Source organism: Cygnus atratus, chromosome 2, assembly GCF_013377495.2.
Source record: "Cygnus atratus isolate AKBS03 ecotype Queensland, Australia chromosome 2, CAtr_DNAZoo_HiC_assembly, whole genome shotgun sequence".
Taxonomy (NCBI): domain Eukaryota; kingdom Metazoa; phylum Chordata; class Aves; order Anseriformes; family Anatidae; genus Cygnus; species Cygnus atratus.
In genome coordinates, this window is record NC_066363.1 from 127,438,189 (window position 1) to 127,460,316 (window position 22,128).

General features: G+C 36.5%; 1 protein-coding gene across 3 annotated transcripts in view; it reads right to left on the reverse strand.

Moving 5' to 3' along the window:
* Positions 1-2,492: 2,492 nt before the first annotated feature.
* Positions 2,493-22,128, reverse strand: part of JPH1 (junctophilin 1) — an 87,889-nt gene continuing 68,253 nt past the window's right edge. Inside the window, exons 4-6 of one of the 3 annotated variants that reach the window (XM_035563149.2) lie at positions 13,503-14,167; positions 5,020-5,115; positions 2,493-3,166 (exon numbers count right to left, since the gene is read on the reverse strand). In XM_035563149.2, coding sequence (XP_035419042.1) covers positions 5,035-5,115; positions 13,503-14,167 — 746 coding nt within the window. In that variant the 3' untranslated portion in view covers positions 2,493-3,166; positions 5,020-5,034. Of the gene's footprint in view, positions 4,855-5,019; positions 5,116-13,502; positions 14,168-22,128 lie in introns of all 3 variants that reach the window. The other 2 variants (XM_035563151.2, XM_035563150.2) reach the window with 2 other exon arrangements.

A 22,128-nucleotide genomic window follows, 5' to 3' on the forward strand; every position in this document is an offset into this window, starting at 1 on the left:
TAATTTAAAAAACAAAACAAAGTAACATGAGAGATTTTAACAAATTCTGTTACAGGCTTCATTTTTTGCTTTTGTTTTTTTGGGGCTGAGAGATTTCCCCAACTGTTACAGTGATGACCACAACATAAACTGTTTAGACATGTACAGTTTTACTTTTTCTCTTAGTTTAAAAACCATTAACATTATAGATAATTTTCCTTAAAGATGTTGTGTATGGAAATTATGCTTCCATAATATCTCTTATTTTGCAGATTCTGTATTCCGTAGAAAAAAATTGAGATGGATTCTGTAGATGGCTCAGTTACAGCACATTGGCATATGCAGGTTCTTCCTCAGACTTAACATAATTTCTATTTTTTTCTTCTTTCTGTGAATATTAAATGAGAGTGAGAAGACTACTTCATTTGAAATGCTTAATTTCCACTCTCTTCATTTTCTTTGTTTGCTGAATTACATTTCCATATTAGAAAAGTATGTAGAATTGTCTCCCCTGACTAAATGGTTCAAATGAGCTCTGAGTAAAACCATTTAGATATAATTCACAACCATGTTTTACAACGTGGTTTTATAACAACTAGCTAAGACTGTTACTGTATGTCACTATGTAGTGAATTTCTGCAGGCTATTATCATTGCATCCAGGTTATTGTCAGTATCCTTTAATACTGCATAACTGTATCTTAATAGAGATATTTATGGCTACACAATATGTTATTAAAAGCTATGTAAATATTTCAAGCCTTTTAATCAAATACTTGCAAAGAGATGTTTACTCCTTTTAGAGTCAGCACTCAATTGTATTAATGAATTTTTCTCACCATATGTACATACCTGAAAGGCAATTTGTAGCAATATGTCATGAAATTTCTGCTTTCAAACTGAATCTCCTTTTGGAACACAAATGGAAAAAGTTCCACAGTATTCGCACTCCTTGCTGCTTTAATTTTGTAAGTAAATAAAGGACTAGGTAAGGGGAAAAGCAGTGATTTTTCTTTCTTTCCTTTTTTTTTTTTTCCCAGCTTTTGGGATCTCATAATCATTAATTTGCCTTTTTTTTTTTTTTTCCTGTGTACGCTCTACACATTGTTTAGTCAAATAAATGGAATTGCCCAAGAAAGCAGACCTCAAATTAAAAGGTAGGATCTTGCTGCCTATGGCATCAGTGGGCAAACACATGGCTCTGCCTGGAGAAACTACTTTGCCTGGGAAAAAAAAAATTCCTTGCACTGAAGTTGGATAAAATTTTCCATGCCAGAACAAATCCTGGTGCATTAAGTAGCATTATATGCCCATGCTTTTTTTTTTTTTTTTTTTTTTTTTTCTTAGGCATAGCAGATGCTTTCCCACGTAAGACCATTTACAACTGATATAAGCTACTGGTAAAAACATTTCAGAGAAGAACTGTCCATCTGCTTTCAGACACCATAGAAAAATTGTTGTATTTCTCTGTACATGTTGATTTCTAAGAATTATGAACACTGATAAGCAGGGAAAGATACCATATTTCTCAGTTGATTATGGAAATGTTTTTTTCTTTTATTTCTCAGCAAATCCTTTGCTTGTTGTTTTTAAGATTTACATATGCCTGAATGTGTTATCACATTCATAGAACCGAAGAAATACTTCAACTTTACTTTTTTGAACAAGTAAGAATACGATATGGATCTCGAAATGTCAGTGATCAGCATAGATCACAAAATGTAGCTCAATGACATCTGTTTAAGATTTTTGAGAATGCCTTTTTCTCTACTTGAAGAGCCAAAATTTTCCTTAGGGAATAGGTTATTATGTAGAAAATAGAAATTCTAAAAATTAAACTTCATGCTGGTAGAATTTAGAAAATAAGACAGCAACAATTCCTTCAAATATTACTACAAATAAGTTTCCATTGAACAGGAACTGCTAAGAACACTTGCTCTCCTTTACAACTAACCATTAGAATTCCAGTACAATTGACTAGTAATCTGAACAGGAATCCAAAAATAGAATTCTGAGCTGATTTACTAGTTCTGAGCTGATTTACTAGTTCAGCAAATATGATGTCTTTAAGACAATCGTAACAGTGACTTTGCTCTGTGTCATATATTGGTTCACATTTCTTCACTTCGAGTCTGTGAAGACCCTGAGAAGGAAGGAAGTCTAAAGTTATCTACTTACAAGAACAGCTCTTAATGGACGAGTCATTGATTGAAACCAGACTGATTAAACCATCTCTGTAGTGAGAGTATAATTTAAGATACTACATTTACAAACATACAAAAATTCTGTATCAAAAGATAAAAGACACATGGGCAAATTTGCCATTTTTTTTTCCATTTTAAAACATTTCCTAGAATGGTTTTGTTGAAAACAGGAACTCGCAGCGATTTGAAAGGGGCCACAACTTCACTGATTTTCCAGGTTCATTTCTTGTTTATTGAATTTGTTAGAAAAATTGTTTCTGGAGAGTGCAAAAAGTAATTCTTAAACAGGAAGAACTAGTCTGAAACTCTATTAATAACCAACTTATTTTTATTAGAGCAAATACAGTTGTGAAAACTGTACATTATACATTTTGGGTCAAGAATTATAAATAAACTCATAGATAAAGAGTTCATTCTTTGACAGCAAGAAACTTTAAATAGACAAAATGACATTATTAAGTACATTGGCAGGCTTCATTGTGCTGTCCAAAATGTAGTGTACAGTATAACAACCAATTATAAATAGCCTTTCATGTAAAATACAGCTGTGCACATTTTAGAAAAATACCAACAATTTGTTTGAGCTTTGTTTTAAAAAAGCTTATAAATCATACATATTTATAAATGGTACTAACATGCTTACTTAAATTTATAAACATTTTCATATTTCAGCTTTGTTACCCATTATTTCCAGAGCATATAGTATTTTAAATAAACATTTAATAGGAATTAAATATGTCAGTTACAAAATTACCTCCCATGTAAGGAGACGGGGTGATTTCACTGTTTGAACATTTTGTCCATTATGTCAAGGCTTAAACAGTAACTTTTAAAACTTTGTTCTTATTTAAAAATTACTTCCCTAAATTTAAAACACAATTTTGACTCTTTAAAAAATAAATATACAAGTTTTATTTTCATTTGCTCTCTTTCTGCTTTCTTCTTTATCCACACTGGTGAAAACACAGGATTCTCAACATACTTCTGTAAAAAACACCACGGTGTTACTGCCCTGCTTAGAGCTGCTTTGCTGCACAATATTCAGTCTGCACCTATATTACTTTAATATGCTGCATCAAAAGATAGCTAATGTACTTTTAAGAATGTTGCCCATTACACCATGCAAAACACTTACAAAGTTTACAAACATGTTCAAAAACTATATTGTATGAAATATTGTCTAAGAGAGATAAAATAAACCATAATACAAGCCCTTTGCTTTTTGTATTTTGAAATTAAAATATTTACTTTCCAAATGATCACACCACATATTTTCAGTAAATCAGCATGCTTTTGATTAATATAGGGTACAGTAATTACAGTATAATGGCACATAAAAGAAACATGATCACATCATTGTAACAAAGGGCTGTGAAACTACTTAAGACAAACTTTCCAAATGAAAAAAATTGAGGTTTTTTAAATGCTGAGGTAAAATTATAAATGGACTTCAAAGACACTGAAGGCATCGAATCAATAAACAATCACTTAACATGTCTAAATGCTCTACCTGAATGTATTCAACACAAATCTAGTGTTTAAAAATTATGAAAATTTATTGTGAGCATTAACTAGCTTAACTGTCACTGGTATTAATATGCACTCAGACAAGACTTTATTTTAACTGCTGGCAAAATACCTCAGTGCTGAAACATAATAATTCAAATCACCAATTACCACAGCACCAGAATTAAAAAAAAAAAAAGTCAACATGCAAACCCCATATCTTGTCTTTCTCAGATTATTCTGATATTTCACCTCCTGTTTAGAATGTACTGATATCAACTTCAGATTCTTAATTTTTTTACTAAGAAGAATTTGCTTGCTATTGGCATAAGCATTTGAGCACTTGTAGGAAGATATCAACAGCGTTAAATTTTGCAGTCATGGTATATTACTTCCTAAACCTTAAAGCAAAAAGACTCTTCAGGTTTAGGAAAATGAATTAAAGAATTGCATCTTCAGATTAGAAAAAGAGGTTTCCTTTTCTGCTTCTGCCGCTAGGCAGAACTGGTAGCGCTCTCCAGGTTGGACTACACACTATGTTATGGCTATACATCAAATTTCATAAACAACGAATGAACAGAATCATGCACAGGCAAATGAAATTCAATCTCCCAGAACACTGCAGGAGATGTTAAAAGCAGCAGGTAATGGAATAAGACTGGTGACTGATGCTGCTAACTATTTCTTCTAATGAGATAGGAGTGAACGCTGGAATCACTTCCACAGCAACAGAATCCTCTGACCACATTCCTCTGGCAGTCGTTTTCCCATCTCCCCACTAAAAACATCAGACGGTAAAATAGTAAGGCAGCTGTTAGCTTCCATCAACAAAAAGTGCAGCTCCGTACATTTCCAGTTTAGTCACACTCTGCTGGAACAGATGGAGAAGCCAACGCACTTCACCGGCAGGGCTGCTTCAGCAGATTATTTTGTTTGTTTTCCGACATGGCTGCTTGCTTCAGCTTTCAGAGGACCCCAAAGCCACAAACCATCAGCAGAGTAACTGATCTGGGACCCTGGCTGAATTTTCCAAGTTTCATCTCTCTTGCGCCCATCCTAACGCCAAGCCTCCTTCCCTGTGTCTGAGTATGTCTGGTGCCATTTAACAGGCTGATGACACAACTGCAGAGAACTGTGGGCTAACACCACTAGTTGTCATGACTTCACTGAAGGGTCAAAACAGTTACATAATTAAATAACTATGTTGAATCACATTCAGGCATAGCTAAAATTAAAGTAGGGAACGTTAAAAGTATGCAAACAAATTCAATCTTTATAATTTGAGGTGGGGTAGATGTGGTGATTGCATATGAAAACAAGACCTTTCTTACCTTTCCTAATTCCAATCAAGTTAGAAAATGGACAAAAAGAATGGCTAAACCAATATTCAACAGCATTACCAGGGCAATCATGACTGAGTTAGGGCCCTGAAAATAAAATAAAGATAACAAAATTAATGCAACCTTCCACACAGTGCACAACAACAGGATCTGACATTATCATTTCTACCATTTTTGACTTTGGTCTGAAAGATTACTTAAATATCAAAGATACAGACTCTGCTCCTGAAACTTAGCTATTACCCTTGGTTCTCAAGTGAGATAAATATCACCTCTGTGAAAATTAACTGGATAAACACAGGTAAGTATATTATTACGTTGTTCTCAATCACACTGGGAATAACGGTCTGACAACTGACTGTACAAACAAATTAAAACAAACCCATAAACACAAACATGGTATCAGCTTAAAATAAAACAAAATAAAGAACGCAAACTTGAAGCCAGAGCACTGTTCCTCATTCGTACAGTGGGTTCCTTCTCTGATGCCAACCCATTTCAAAACAGAAGGAGTTTTTGCATGATGCTGTGTTGTATGAAAAGAATACCTTATATATATTTTTTTGTTAACCAAATGAAAAAAAAAAGTTATTACTACTCCACCAAAAATCCCTAGCTATGTTTCCATTACAGATGAAAAAAAAAAAAGATTTTCCGTCTGCAAAATTAAACATTTGTTTTGATCTACTTTGACACTTGGTCATAAATCCTTATCTTATATACCTATTTAGTGAATAGATGAAAAGCCAAAATACTCCTTCCCTTCCTAGCTAGAGCTAAACTTGGCTACAAAATTAGCTCTTGATTATTACATAATTTTAGTCTTTCTGTGAAGGCAAAGAACAAAGTTTTTAATTCTTTTCACCAGTTTTAGAAACCTTTTTTTAACATGGATGCTTTCTGATAAACAACTTCAAATAATGTATTCAACAGATGGAAATTCTCAATTCTTCCACTCTTCTCTTAAGTAGTATTCGGTATAATACAAAATATTTTCACAGAGATTTGTATATGTTTCTATTTTAAGGTGCACATTTAGTGTAAGTAGAAACAGAAAAACTCCTCACTCAGACAATACTTTCCTAAAACACAAGAAAGCCCATCAGAAAATGTCTCCAGAAAACTGATCTACCTAAGGATCACTGGCTCCCATAAGAATGAATCCATTTTATTAGAAATTATGTATTTTTTTTGACTTTTCACAAGAAGCTTGCTTTGTAGAAATTCATTATGCTTCATGGCAGCGGTAACATTAGCTATGTAATTTCGGGAATGATCAAGTAACTTGCTCTTAGAAATTTGCTTTAGCAGTGTAATTGCGAAGCTACTGAAAAGTATTTGTGTCACTACATGCTCTCATCCTGCAATAGTCTTATTAAACACTTTCTACCACAATACACTTTTACACAGTAATAAAGATAGCAGGCCAGATGTGGACTGCTAAGTTCTTGAATAAGTCACAAAATAAGTTTTGTCAAGCACTGCTTAAATCCTGGGGAAGTCTAACCCCAATCGGCACTTCTATCCATACAGGTTATGAAGTTCCCTTTGTACCTACTCAGAGACATCTGTACATATGCCAAGAAACTAGGTGCTGAAGTGATTTAGACCATCAGGAAGCTCTTTAAATTTTACCATGGGGTAATGGTATTAGCAGCAACATTTGCCTTTTGCTTAATGACAGAATGTCAAAAATATTCACTAGAAAATCAAAGACTATGGCTTAGGGTCATCTTATTCAAGGGGATTTTGAATACCAAGTTCCCACTTACCAGTGGTACGTTTTAACCATCGGGTCACAGAACAGAAGTGGAACCGTGTTCCCTCCTTCCTACTGGAAGCAAGCCACTATGCGCCAAAGAATATGAGATGCTTGGTGACAGAGAACAGGCGTAAAACTAGAGCATGATTCCAGGTATGGTTATGTTTCTTACCACAGGACTGTAAGCAGCCTAATTGTGGTAGTGTGAAACTTGAGCTTCATTTCTTCTTTCTCTTTCTGGCACTGTCACAATTGTGATAGCTGTGGTTCTTCTATACTTTCCTACTGTGAAGAAAATCCAAGTACCCACCAATACATTCAGAACTGATGACTGTCCCCAGTGATGTCTGGAAATTGTGAGATTTATGCATGAAAGCCACATCGAAAGACTTTGAACAACAAAATATGCTTAACTTGAAACCACAGCTAATTTGAGAATGTCTCAGTTTTGCAATCTTGAATGCTGGTGTCAATACCCTCAGAGTGAATTATTTTTTCTTTTGCAAAAAGAATCCCAGAATCTCATATGACAAACTAGAATAACACATACATGCTAATGATACATATCACTCGGCAAGGAGTGTGATTACACTATTGATTTGCACTCAGATTTGGATTCTGCATCTGTAGGGACTAAGTGTAACCAAAATCAAGTCCATAGATCCTTTGTAGTTTGGCCTCCCACCTAAAAATTTTACAGTTACATTGCATAGGAATTGCAATTAACCATGAAGGAGATCAATGCCTAAGGCCATTAAAATTTACTGCAATTTGGGTGTCTAACACTTTACATATTTTAAAATAAAATCCATGGAAATCAAGTTGACTTACTCCTACTGAAGACCTACTGGGAGTTGACAGGAGCCAGGAACTTATTCATTACCTAAAATATCCTGAAACAGCATCCTGATAGCTGCAAGACAGATTTTGGCTGAATGGCAAGTTGGAACTACAGCTCAAACAGCAACTCGGTATCATTAGTGCACAGTCTTACAGAATTAAGGTTGGAGGAGGAAGAGGGAACTTCTCTACAAATGCATCTATCAGGTTAGACAGGTTTAATAATCTCATTACAGTAACATGAGATAAATTAGGTTAAAAAAATAAGGGGTATGGTCTGAATCAAGAGATCTCTCATTCTGAATCAAGAGATCTCACCTACAAAGACAGAAGAAAATGACACGTTAAGAACTTGGTTGCTGAATTTATATTAAGATCAAAGAAAAATGTGTAATCTATTTATGATAATAATCTAATGAGTCTGTGCTTTAGACAAAGAAATCTCATCTCCTTCAGCCTTCTCTGTGCATTTCATTTCCTATTCTCCTAACTAAGACTTTGAGCCCACAGCAGTTTCTTGATACACTAGAAAATGATCAAAGAACATTTGTAGAGTACGTGGTTATTATTCAGTAAACCACTACCTGTTCTATAGACACTTATGAAATGAACATTTAATGCTTTAAGACAAATACCATAAATAAGACTTTGGTATCCTGCAAGGGCTTAAAATAGCAAAAGCCAAAATTAGTCTGAAGAGTCCAAGAGTGACTAGCACAGGTGCAATAAAGAAGCTGTAGCAAAAAAAGTCCAGACCTGCTTAAAAACTGCCTTTCTAGCTTCTAGTACGTCAGCCACTTACACAGTTGAAAATATATCCACACATTAGGTTTTAAAATGTGGCGCAAAGAAAGTTATTTTCCTAAAATGTAGAGCCAGGAAGTATTAAGACTAGTATTATAATCCCATTGCATTAGGAATGTCAATTAAATTTAGCATAAAGTTCTTGTTCAGAGTTTTTTTTAGGATCAGGCAAATACTGGTCTATTTTTCTAACGTCATGTTAGCTATTTCCCTTACTAACTGGATGCTAAGTGAACAAAGAGATGGAAGTAGAAACACAGTAGGTAACATTCAGATAAATGCAATGATTTTAGAGAGAGGTAAAAAGCAGGCTAAACAGTCCATGTGGCTCACAAATCTTGACCTACAAAACAAAACCAAAAAACCCTGGCAGTATCATAGAACACTAGTGTCTGTGTTTCTCCCTCTCCTAGGGCAACACAGGGACACGTCAGACAAATCAAATGTGTACTCATAAATATACGCTACAATGGTATTTTTTGCAATTCAGTCCTATTTTTTATCCAAATCCAAGACAATCTCAAATCACCTCACATTCAAAGTGCGACAGCAGCATGCAAGTTGATACTGGGGCTAGAGACTGCGAATGTGCAATTAGAACAACAGTTAATACTGGTTTGTGGTTAAATGTCTGTGCACTCTTTATACTGCATTCTTTATATAACATAACCCGAAGGTTCCTAATGCTCAGTGAAAAAAGGGTGATTTACCCCCCATTTAATAGGATAAATGTTTACAACCAGGCAACTATTTTGGAGCAGTTGATGAACAGGGACTTTGGCACAGTGTTTTTATGCATGTTTTCACCTTGACAAAACTGTGACAGAGTCCTATGGCTCTTTCTTACAAGCTCTGGAATGATTCTAAACTTTAATTTTGAACATTAGAAAATAAGAATGTAAAGAAATACATTTACATACTTTAAGTGCAGTGTGGGCATAAGTATGTGCTGATATTTTTCAAGTATAATGCCAGAAATGGAGATACTAAGAGAATCAATACTGTTGCTGTAACAAATTTATTGCACAGATAATTTCCAATAACATTCTTAAGGATATAACAGATTCACAGAAAATATGATCCATGAATTTTATTAAAATAGGTGTCACAAACTTCTCTGTAAATAAAGTTGTTTAATGTTCTTAATCCAAATTAATGCATATGGATATCTTAAAGGTCTGTGTTTCACTCAGATGTGAGAAATGGCTTTTATTTGTAGACATGGAAGGAAGAACTGAAAATTGTATGTCCTATATCTATGTTTTTAATGCAGTCTCACTGGAAAGCCAGAAAAAGCACAGCACAATTTTATTGAACACTTTCAGATAATCTAATGAAAGTGCTCAATGAATGTTATATATTAATATTTTATACCCAAACCGTGTTTTCTCATTGTCTTTTCACGGGAGTGGGAGTTTGTTTTCTTACTAAATTTCCTAACAAAGATATTTTTAAAATTTTATGGAGGATCTAATGCAGATGTGCTTTCAAATCACAGCAAAATTATTTGTCTGGATGAATGTAGAGCAATTGCAATTCCAAATAAAACAATTCTTTAATGCAGCCCTAGAATTCTAAAGTCTCTTAACATTCAGAACTGCTTGGGATAAAGAGAAGTACACTAATCTGCTTTTTCCTCAGCAATTGTTCACTTTTAGGAAATTCATTCTATAGGGGCAAATGTATAGACACAAGTGGAAGATATCTTTGAAAAATAAACATTCTACATATCCTCCAAAATGTTGTTATATTAAAAATGAGTTCCTCAGCTCTACCTTCTCTCCTTATTGACATGCTGGGAGTAAGAGTAATGCGTTTAGTGTGCTCCAAATGAAGCAGAGGGACAGATCCTAGATGGCCTATAATACCAGTAAACAAACAGTAGCTAATGTACAATATCTGAGTACTCTTCCACCTTTCCTGGTAATAGGCTATAAGTTCACAGTCCTTATCCTAATTGTTCTATAAGGTCAATAAACAGCAGTTTAGGTGTCTTGCTCGGTTTCTTAATTTGAAGACTCCCTCAGCTCCAAACCATGATTTGGTCTGGATGCAATGTAAGAAAAATAAGGACTATTTCTAGCCACTTATTTTCACCAGAGCTGAACGAAAAATTTTGGGCTGAAATTGTGTGTGTGCTCACTCGACATTTACGAGCCTGACAGCTTTGTGTTACCCTAGATAGGAGTCATATCTGTGAGATTTGAAAGGTTAAAGGGCTGACATCAGCTGTAATACAGATTTGCAGATTACAAAACCACTGTGAACATCTAGTTCGACCTGCATAAAACAGAATATAAGCTTCCTGCTAAACTATAGGATGTCATCTTGGCAAAATGCTCATTATTGAACTATTCAGTGATCACTAATGAAAACTGATGTTACATGTAATTAATCTCATTAATAGTGACTTAAATTAAGACTTTAAATCTAAATCTGTCCAGCTTCAACTTTCACCTGCTTGTTCTTATACAATTGCATATTAGCTTGGGAAACTACTTTATGAAGTGGACTTACAAAGTGCGATTTAATGTGTCAAACAGATTTTCTACCTTGAATATCTGCATCCTTCATTGTAACACATTTTAATTACTCTTGAAGCTCTTCACAGGTCTTTCCTTTAAGGTTTTTACATTTTAAATCTCTGATTTATGGACACTGTATTTTGTTCCAGAAGTGGTTGCACCAGTGCCAAAAACAGATAAAATAGTCTCCCATGTACTCTTGCTTAATCTTTCCTGTAGATAAATCTAAGGATTATACTAACGCTTCTCATCAACAGCAGACTGGGAGCTCATCCTCAGTTGCCTCTCTTGCTCCTGATCTACCAGCCTTTTCCAGTTCCCCTGCTGCATAGCCAGGCTTTATCAACTGTCTTTCAACACACAATCTTGTATTTTGCTGTACTACAGATAGATAATTATACCTGCATCTTCTCTATATGGTGACTTGGATCAATTTGTACTGGTTATCTGTTGTCTACATTATTTATCAGCTTCCTAGTCTCTGTGTCTTCTGCAAACTTTATGGGCAACATATGTTTTTTAAGAGAACATTTATGTTCTCTTCCATGTCATTATTAAGCATGTTAATAAAGCAGTGCAGCAGAATTAATCCAAGAATGACCTCACCAGCATAATACCGAATTACCAAATTCCTGTTTTTTTTCCAATTACTTTTTGAAAATCCTCAGTCAGTCTTTTAAAAATGATTTTAATGTGACATTTAGTCTTTGCATTACTGTGGCTTCCTTGTCATAATAAATAACTGTGTAAAAGCAAATCAAGTGACCTTCTTGATTGAGGGTATCATTCCTCTGCCACTTGAAGATGACAAGCTTATCTGACAAGATCTTTTACAATGCATGTTGGCTGGAAATTCCTTTACCATTCATTTTTGAAATTATTTATTAATGAAGTTTGGTGTCATTCAACTGTTTTGCCTGAGCTCTGTGTTAGACTAGCAGGATCTCATTAATTGGGTCATTCTGTTTATCCTGTTTTAATAATGACAGTTATTTTTCTACTGGAGTACCAAAAATGATTCAGACAAATAATGCTTATTGAAAATTATCACAATTATTTAGACCTCCTCATTTGCTAGATGTTAACTTCAGGATCTAAAACTAACATATTCCCGAGTTTCTCTTGGGCAGCAATACTTTTATTACCATCAGAGGTTCTGAATTCAAAAATCTCTTTTTTTTTTTTTTTGAACACAGAATATAAATGCTTATTAGTTATTTCTCTTTTTCAGCATAACTATCAATAATTCTGTTATTTCTAAACAACATTCAGATTCATAGTGATCTGAATATTTTAGTTTTTGATTTGATATCTTTAATATTTTAGTTTTAAATTTCTTTCTCCATTTCCTGATAGAGAAAGCTAGATTTTTCATTTCACACTAAAACCCAAGCATTGTTAGAAGTATGCATTTTAAAACAATACATATTTAGATGCACAATTGCCTTTTTTCAGAGACTACAATCAACACAGTGAGGAAAATGAAGATAGGAGAATGTCTGGACTAGGTCAGACTGAAGGGGAGCATTCTTCCCCCAACAGCAGTCAAAAGCAGACCTTTAGAGAATGAGATCAGAGCAAGTGTGTACAGGGATACTTCTTCCCAAATACCCTCCAGTCTCCAACAACTTGTTGCTCAAGAAATTCCAAAGCCCTTGAGGTGGTATCCTTGTACTAATAATTCTCAATGGACTTTTCCTTAAATATGTCTGTCATCTCTGGAGTCCATACAGACTTCTGACTGCTTTTTTGCCTTTGATGTTCTTTGACCTGAAGTTCCAAAAATGCAACACATGCTGGCTAGACTACAATATACTGCATAAATTTAATTGAATGCCAAATAATTTGTCATTACCAGGTTTTCTTGCTTTTCAAAATTACCTTTCTTTAAGCATGTGAACATTTCCCCTGTGTTGATACTAATTACATTGAAATGTACTGTAAGGGTAGCTGTAAATTATACAGCTCCTGATGACGGTCATCAGTTCCTTAGGCACTTTAAAAACTGATGGGGAAAAATTGCTGAATTTTGTTTTTAACAAGATTTGTGGAAGAAGCTACAGAATGTGCAGTAATTTCTATATCATGGCAACAGCCTAGCTGTGCAACTTCTAGTGCTGCCCAATTATCCACTGAGGCACAACAAACATTGCTTTGAAGAAAAAACACAGAAAGATATTTATATGTATATTTGCAAATATGCATGCACACACACACACGAAACACATAAATAAACATACACACTAACGTACTCTTAAAGAATATACAATACTCTTGTGTTTATGGATGCAATAGAAATTTGTATTTCAAAAGTCTGTCACTATCTGGCAATCAACTGTCCTTTCCCAATTTTCAAAAAGAATATTATTAAGGTCTGGAACGAGTGTTCCCCACTCCATTTGGGTGTAGAGGGTTCTAGGTAGCAGACTGTATCCCGATAATGACTTAACAGAAGTCTGAGCCTTGCCTGTCTTTAGGTTGAAAAGCTCAGCACTAAGATGGAAAAGGGCAGTGAAGGTGAAAAGCTTTCCTATAGTACTTACCGAGCTGTTTGCTACTTCTTTTTCCACTGCTGAAGATGACTCATTATTAGCTGGATTCTTTGGTGCAGCAATTTCTGGTTTCTTAACTTTTGTATCAGGTTTGTTTTCTTTGGCATCTGGCTTACCCCCAGATCTAGCAGGACTTGGTTTCTGTGAGGGTGGTATCCGTGCAAGTGTTGATGGTAATGGGTTGACATATTCATCATCTTCTTCCCTGAGCTCCTGTGGAAGCACTGTTGGATTCATTTTTACATAATAGCCATGGTAGTGACCATGCAGCTCCCCATTCTCTGTGCTGATGGGATTGTGATGGGCCGAAAACTTTGACTGGTGTTTTACAGCTATCTCCTCCTTCACTGGTGCTTTTGAATATAAAGGCTTGTTAACTGTGGGTGTTATATTCTCAGTGGCTAAAAGCTTTTTTTCTTGATTGAGTCTTGCCCCAGAAGTGGAGCTTTGCCTTTTCAGATGTTTTGAAGGAGAAGGCTCAGAAGGAAGAGGAGGACTATGCCTCGGACTTGCCTCTGGGGTTCGAGGGGGTGTAGTACCTTTTCGATAAAAGTGAGGTGATTCTTTTGGGGTAGTTGGTTTTTCCTGAACTTTTTCTTCAGTTTTTTCTTTCACCTCCATTCCTTCTTGAAATTTTTGTTTGATATAATCAGGACCTGAAAAATAGTATAATAAAAACATTAAGATTAAAACAAAAATAAGACTTCACAGTAAAATTGCATTGGGATGTCAGACTAGCCGGTATTGCTAAAATGCTGGGGAAGGGGGTGTTACTCAAAAATTCACTGACTTCTGTAGAGATTTACCGTAACTCACTTATTAGTTGAAGTTAATAAGTTACTGTAGTTTTTGATAATTCTTGGGACTCCTTACTGATTTGGTTCAGTCACTTTATGTCTTCAGCTTTGCAAAGGGTAAAAAGGATATAAATAATCTCTGAGGAAAGTCTGAGGGACTGAAAACTAACTTACCTTACATATCTATCTATCTATCAATCTATCTATCTATCTAACTTTTTATTTCCTTTCCTAAGAGCTATGTTTTGAGGTATGCTTTGCTTAATTACCTTAATCTATTTACCTTCTACCCTCATGATGATAGCATCTGTTTGACATGGAAGTATTTAACAATCAGAATGAAATATCTTTTCTGCCCGTATAACCCACAGGAAATAGGTCTTGAGTCAGTTTTTTTCCTATTTTCTGTATGCGTGCACATCAGCATATCTTACAAAGATGTATATGTGCCTTGAACTCACACACACTGGCTTTGTCTTCCTAACCTGATCACACTTACCGTATGAAGACCCAGGTTAACCCCACTAGTGGATAACACAGTTCTGCTTCGAGGTTAGGAAGACAAATTCTCTCACATTCACTAGGGAAATACTTATACAGCAGCCAGTATGAAGGATATACTTGCACAAAATCCTAGCAAAACACCCACGAGCGCACACACCACTAGTGAGGAGTCAGTGATCAAGGTGTATTTTTATGCACTTGTTCACATAAAGACAAGCTGCCTGAGATGTTTTGCTCCAGGTTTTGGTTGTCTGATTTAACAGTTTAGTGGAAAGACAGGAGCAAACACTCTGTTGATGGAATGAAATTGCTGTAAATCTGTCTGTATTGTGGGCAGCATTATCTGCATTTCTTCCTAGGGGCCACATCCCAGATTCCAGGATCAGGCCTGTGAGAAGTCAGAAATGGGGAACTCTGTTAACAGAGAACTGCAATAATCTTTGGCATGTTCAATAACAGCTCTTGCCAAATACAGTGCAACTATTTCTCTGCTTCTATCTTTGCTAATACAGCTACTTTCCTTTGATTTCTTTATCTTCTGTAAGTGAGGCTTATTTGTGTTTCATGTCAGAGAAATTCTGTGCCCAGAGAAAAATGTCTGCACACATTTTTCTCCTTTGAGTTTCTAGGAGGTTCTAGCTGTGCTAGGCAGATACCGTGTTTTTACAGATGCCAGGAGCGTATGCATCATTACACAGCGCTGAGATGAGAGGAAGGAACAAAGAGCAGCATGAAGTTTTCGGAAGTTATGAATCATCTGGTAAGTAAGCATTGTTGAGAATGAAAATTACTCGGCAAGGAATTGCTTTTGAGGAGGAGAATCACAAGGTTTTCGGTATCTTTGAAAACCACTGGTGAAAATAGGGAGTTGTTGAAAAAGAAAGCTGGACTTAGACAAGTCAGGATTTGTTCTCAAATGATGTTTGAGGGGGAAGCTTTGAGGAGGTAAGCCTGCACAAAAGGACTGGACTAAAGGTTTGGTTCTTAGGGAATTTTCTAATCTTCTTGGTAAAAGGGAAAGGCAGCACAACACAAGTTAAAGTTGCCATGTATGAAATCACAGTTACAATCAAAATTCACAAAATTCTGTCATGTAGGGTGTTTCCTTCTATCTTTGCCGAGATGCATAAGTTAATACTGAGGTTTCAAACACGCATAAAGTTTGGTTTTCTTCTCTTTGTCACATGGGATAAAACTAGGGGTATAGTGAAAAAGATAGTTACAAGAGCTCTGCCTAACCTTTAAGCCCAAGCCATGGAGCTGTCAATTTGCAATGACTATTTATTACAGACACATCTACATTCATGCTAGATTGCTCCTTATGGTAAGAGCACCTCAGTCTGGAACACCCTCTCTTCAGCCTTACAGTGCTGCTCAAGTGGCATCCAAACTGATCTTGCGTGTACCCCCTATAGCAAGCTGCTAGAGCTCTTTCTGAGTTAGATTACTCACATCCTGCAACAGCTCTCCACTGCCCAGTATGTGTAAATACCTGACATTTACTAATGTATCAGAGCACTTGGATGGAAGGCACTTTGGTAAGAAACACCCCTGGGCCTCACAAAATGTCAGCCTTCTACACTGTTTCCTGTGATCACCTAAAAGCCTTCCATGACTGAACAGAGTGACTGTCTCCTCCCAAAACCTCCAGACAGTTTTGGAATTTCTGAACCAAGGAGGGAGCCAGGTCTTGGCTGCTCAGGTCTCCATGTAGAGTGAAAAACAACAACAACAAAAAAAAACCAAACCAACAAAAAATTATCTCTGACTGGAATTCTGTGATTCTGTGAACTCTCCAAGGAAGTTAACTGTCAACAGGCTAAAAGTGTCATATTTTTACTGGGTATTTGGCAGCATTTGATGCTAAGTGACACTGAGCCCAACTAGAGAAGGCTGTAGCTCTCTGCATCGAAGTAAAGTCTGAGGTGTCTGATAAGACACAGAGCAATTGCTTCAACATAACAGAGCAAACCCCCTCCCAGCCCCAAGCCCTCCAGTACATCACATACGACTATTAGAGATACATCCCTTGCATCCAACCCTGCCAGACATGTCTTTCCGACACTTGAATTCTTGGCTCTGTTCTGAAGTTAGCTTTGGAGGCTCGCCAAGGACTTTTTTTACGTCTGTTCACTGTATTCAGTACAATCAGCTTATGCACCTGTCTGAACCACTGACTCCAAGCAGAAAGAACACAGTTCCTGCTTTCTTCTAAGGACTACAAATATTTGTCAGGACTTAGCATGCCCCCATTGTTAAAGGCATTATCTAACAATAGAGACATGGGCCACAGACTCCTCCTTTTTCTTCTGTGTAAGTGCACTCGACAGCATGATTCTGAAGGAACGAGGGCCATAGGCGTTTGGAAAGGGAGTCACTAACATTTGATCCCAGAAGGTGGTTTAGCCGCCTGTTCTTTATAAGGAATCCTTTATTGGATTTTAAGGTGGGAAGAAGGTAGGGCTGGCTTACCTGTCTAGGAAATAATCATGGAGTTCTGTTCTGTTTTTAGTTCAAGAAATGTGTAGTTATATTACTCCATATGATACTTCTGTGTGCCTAAGAAGAACCTGATCTGGAAAGCAGAACCAAGACATGTTTTCTAACCAAGATCAGGTTTCTTTGTAGATGAACCTATCTGTTTTCTCATGCTGACTTGCTCGTCCTGCTACCACCTGTTCAAAATTGATGTGCCTTTGCTGCTGAAGTTTAGATATGGGGCAGTTTTGGTTCATACAGCTAATTGTGAAGCCAGCAGTTGGATGGCACCACTAAAGTGTGAGTTAGCCAGCAGCTGAGGGGAATAGCCTCCGAAAATGGAAAGGACTGTGTGGATATGTGCAATGTATGCATGTGGAGTTGGATCCTGTAGTGAACTGCTCTGCTTTGAAGAACATTTTATAGAATCATAGAATCACAGAATATCCTGAATTGGGAGGGACCCATAACGATTGTCAAGTCCAACTCCTGGCTCCAGACAGGCTACCTAAAAATTAAACCATATGTCTGAGAGCATTTTCCAAATGGTTCTTGAACTGCAGCAGGCTCGGTGCCGTGACCACTTCCCTGGGGAGCCTGTCCCAGTGCCTGACCACCCTCTGGGTGCAGAACACTAACACTGGCCCTAACACCCAGTCTGACCCTCCACAGTCCCAGCTCTATGCCGTTTCCTCGTTCCCTCGGGTCCTGTCGCTGTCCCCAGAGAGCAGAGCTCAGCACCTGCCCCTCCGCTCCCCTCGTGAGGGAGCTGCAGGCCGCCATGAGGCCTTCCCTCAGCCTGCTCTGCTCTGGGCTGAACAAATGTCATTTATTGCTGTTGGTGAGGGATGCTTTGGTTTGGTTGCAGACACACTCATAGTTCTTCTAAATGTAGAATTTCTTGTGGAGTTTTTGTGTAACACGTCCTTCCTCCTGGAAGGTCTCCAGTAAGTGATGTGACAGCATGGCCAGCCCTGTAAACGAGAAGAGAAGGGTGCCCTGGTTCTGCCACGGCATTTTTAGAGAGGTGACAGCCGCATGCTTTCTCCCATGGCCTAGTGAGGTATACATATTAGCAGCATGGCGCTGTTTCAGGATTGTGGCTCAAGCAGTGCCTGAAAATGTCATCTTGCAGGATAGTGTAAATGCAGTCAGTGTTTCTGAAGAAGGCTAAGAACACACTTTGTGCCTTATCAGCTCGGAATTAAATCTGAAGCTCAAGACAGATTACAGAATGCAGCTTGGATAGTGAGAAAAAAGGTGTGGATATATATTCATATATTCCAGCTTCAAGCTGTACTCTTGCCTATCCAGTCTGGCCTGTTTCACTGATTTTGGCCTCTGTGTGAAGAGGAAGAGATGAGGATATAGGAATAGGGTGGGACTGAAGGAGGATGAGTTCTGGAGGTGATGAAGGAACCAGAACTCCTTCCAGTAGGGTTAGTGACCCTTCAAGGAACAATTCTGAATTCCATAGTCAATATGCATAACTGAGTAACCTGGCATAACTGAATAACCTGGCATAAATCTCATTTCCACAACTTAATGACCTTTTGCCTTACTTTAGTATAATCATTTCTATATCCTCAAAATTATTAAGCTAATCCTTCTTTTAATTGGAAAAGCAGTCCTATACAGTGACATATCAAAAAAAAAAAAACATGCTTTGTGTTAGGACTGCAAGACAATACATTTTCAAAACAAAACAAAACAAAACAAAACACAAGAACACTTCTGTGGTTTCCTATTACTATAAAGTAATACAGTAGTTCTTAGTAATATACAGAATTAAAATATAATGGAATATTGAATTAAAATAGTACTATGTAAACTAAAATATACTATATTCTAGAATATTTTAGTTCAACACAGCACTATTTTCTGTAAGAGTTAATCCATTGCATCCTAATCTCTGGCAACTTTCCATTTACTCTAGTATGACCTTGGACATGCCTTACTTGGTCCATGTGTAAAGAGTCTACGCAGCAGACACTCAAGTTTGAAAGTTTTTCCCTGAACCAAAATTATCTAAGACAGGGAATTGTGTTGATATCAACAAACAATTTCCACAGGAAACATTTTCACGGTGCCAGGAAAGTTGTGTGAAACTTCACTAGGACATAAAATCTGATTCTGGGAGCAGCAAAAATTTGGGGAGAGTAGGTTTTTCTGAGTTAAATTTGAGACACTAAGCAATATGAATGAGAGCCTCTCACCATGCTATGACAGCTGATAGTCCTGCAGCCCTGCACTATATGTGACTGAAGCAGGGTCCTCTAAGACCCTATAGACAAGTGCAGGCTACAGGACCTGGGTGTCTCTGGTCCTTTTGGTGGATTGGCATTCCACCTGTAAACTGTATGGCTGTTGCACAAGAGGTGCATCCTCCTCCTTCGCTTCCTCCCTTCCCCCCTCCTCCTTTTTCTCCTCCTCCTGTTCTTCTCATTTCTGAAAGCCAAGCTACCTTTAAATCACTTAAAAAGGAATTTGGATGGAAAGTGCTGTTATTATATACCCTCTGCAAAAATGCTAATTTGGGAACTACCTGGGATTACCTAAGAGACTTTACTTAATTAGGTCATCATAACTTGCATAACTATATTTAAAACCTAGAGGTTGATGTGTTCTTAACTACAGAGACTGATTTTGTTCTTCAGGCAAGTCTTCTCTATTTGTTTTTCAGAGGAAAATGAAAACAGAGCAAAATCACCTTCTTAGTATATGGAAATAGAATTTAGGCTCTTACTCCATGCTCTTTTATAGTAAGTAAAAAACAAAAACAAAAACAAACAAAACAAAACAAAAAAGAAACAGCTTCTCTAAGAAAAAAACCCCACAACTTTATTAATAAATGTCTTACAATTTCTTCATGATACTTCTTCCACTCTTTACTCCCCATTCTTACAATTCAGGAAAAAACAGTATTTCAATTATGAAATTATTTTAGTTGTCTTTTGAAGATGGAGAAAAGATGGCAACATCTATATCTATGTATGGCTGTATCTATGTATGCTCCAGAAAATACTGTTTAAAGTACAAGTGAGGCTGAAATTTTGTGATTCAATTTCAAAGTACATTTGAAGCATTTATTAATTAAGTATTTATTAGGAAACCTATTTCTGTTTTTTAAACTAGAATGCACATTATGTAACAGAACCTGACTAACTTTAGTACTATATAAAGAGTTAACTAATAACTGTACCTGTATTTTGACCTAACACATTTAATTCCCAGGTAACAAATGCTTCAAGAAAATTTATGTTGTACTTCTAGATAAATTCTATCCTGGAAGTGAATACTTTGATCCCTAATTCTGCTTACACATGTGCATTGTTAGCAGAAATACCCTCAGTCTTCACTGCAAGATTTACCTGATTGTTTGAGGGGTAATGGCGACAAGACCAAAATTATTCTAACAGGATGCTGCAGTCTATATGCAAACTTCAGTGCAAATCATTGGTGGTACCAAGAAATGCCTCAAATCTGCCAAGTTTAGAGGCCCCATTTTACTAAACCTCTGAATACTTATTCAATAAAAAAGAGTGAGTTTCTCCTCAGAATAGTTCACAATCTAAAAATACAACACAAAAGATAATAAAAGGGTTATACCCATTTTACGGATGGGGGAGCTGAAACAAAAGGAAATCACAGCCCAAAGCAAACGTTTCATCTGAGTAATACCTCTGAATTCAATGGTAAGTTGTCAAAAAAATACTGTTATGCTCAAAGTTTTGCAAAGTTCTTGGTAAAGTGATAGCCTGAAGCTGCACAGGAAGTCTTGGTCAAATTTAGGGGTGGAATTTAAGTTTTCTGAGTAACCAAAAGCTAACATAGGAGTTCAGCATTAAGTCTGTGACGTGTCTCCACAAATGTCATCTTCCTGGAGAAATTGGAAACTCTTTACTGAACTGGAATTCAAACATTCATTTTGTTTGTGTTTGGGAGAATGAAATAGTAAATGATGAATAGGTTATCTCAAGTTTCTAACTTCTCATTATATACCAGTACAAAACCAGGCCACAATATTATTGAAGCAAAACCTAAAGTCTTCTAAGTGAACTCTAATTAAGGAAAAAAATCTTTTAGTAATGCAGATTGCTATATACTGTTTGAGAAATAAGCCAGTAAAATTCACCTGGTTTGTTATCTTCTGATGTGATCAATTGATTTTTAGAGTATCACTGTTGGCAACAATATCTGTGATCTCATGATAAGATTTATTTATTACTCTGATGAACGTTCATAAAACCTTAGAAGTCTGGTGACATATCTGATGATCAGTTAATACAGGACCTTTTTTTCAGCAAGTATCCAAAATGCTAGCATGTTAGACTTCACAATAGGATATCTATTTTATAATCATTCCTCAGCATTCAGGATGGTAACTAGGTGAGGAAAATAAAAATAATCATTTATCAGTCTGTTAAAAGAAGAGATTCAATGAGTCATTAAGAAAGTGCAAATAACTGTATTCAGTAAGTTTTAGAAAGACAGAGTTTTTTATTATTGCTTCATTGTGGATATGCATAGAGGGGAGGAAGAACTATAATTAACGTCACTAGTACTTCCTCTGTTTTATCCTTATTTTTCTGAAGGTTATGCGTGTAACAGGAAAAAAGGCTTTTAAATGCTAGGCTGCTGGCTTGAATTCAGCCCAAATGAATGGATGGCTGTGCAATGTCATGTGTGAAACGTGTTGATGAACACAGCAGAGTGTAGCTATGGTTATGGCTTTAGCAATGCTTGGCAGCCCTGTCAGCCATCTTGGCAGGCTGAACTGGGATGGAATGGGCCTGGAGTTGGAGAGGGTGGGATTGTAGCCATAGAGAAATCTATGA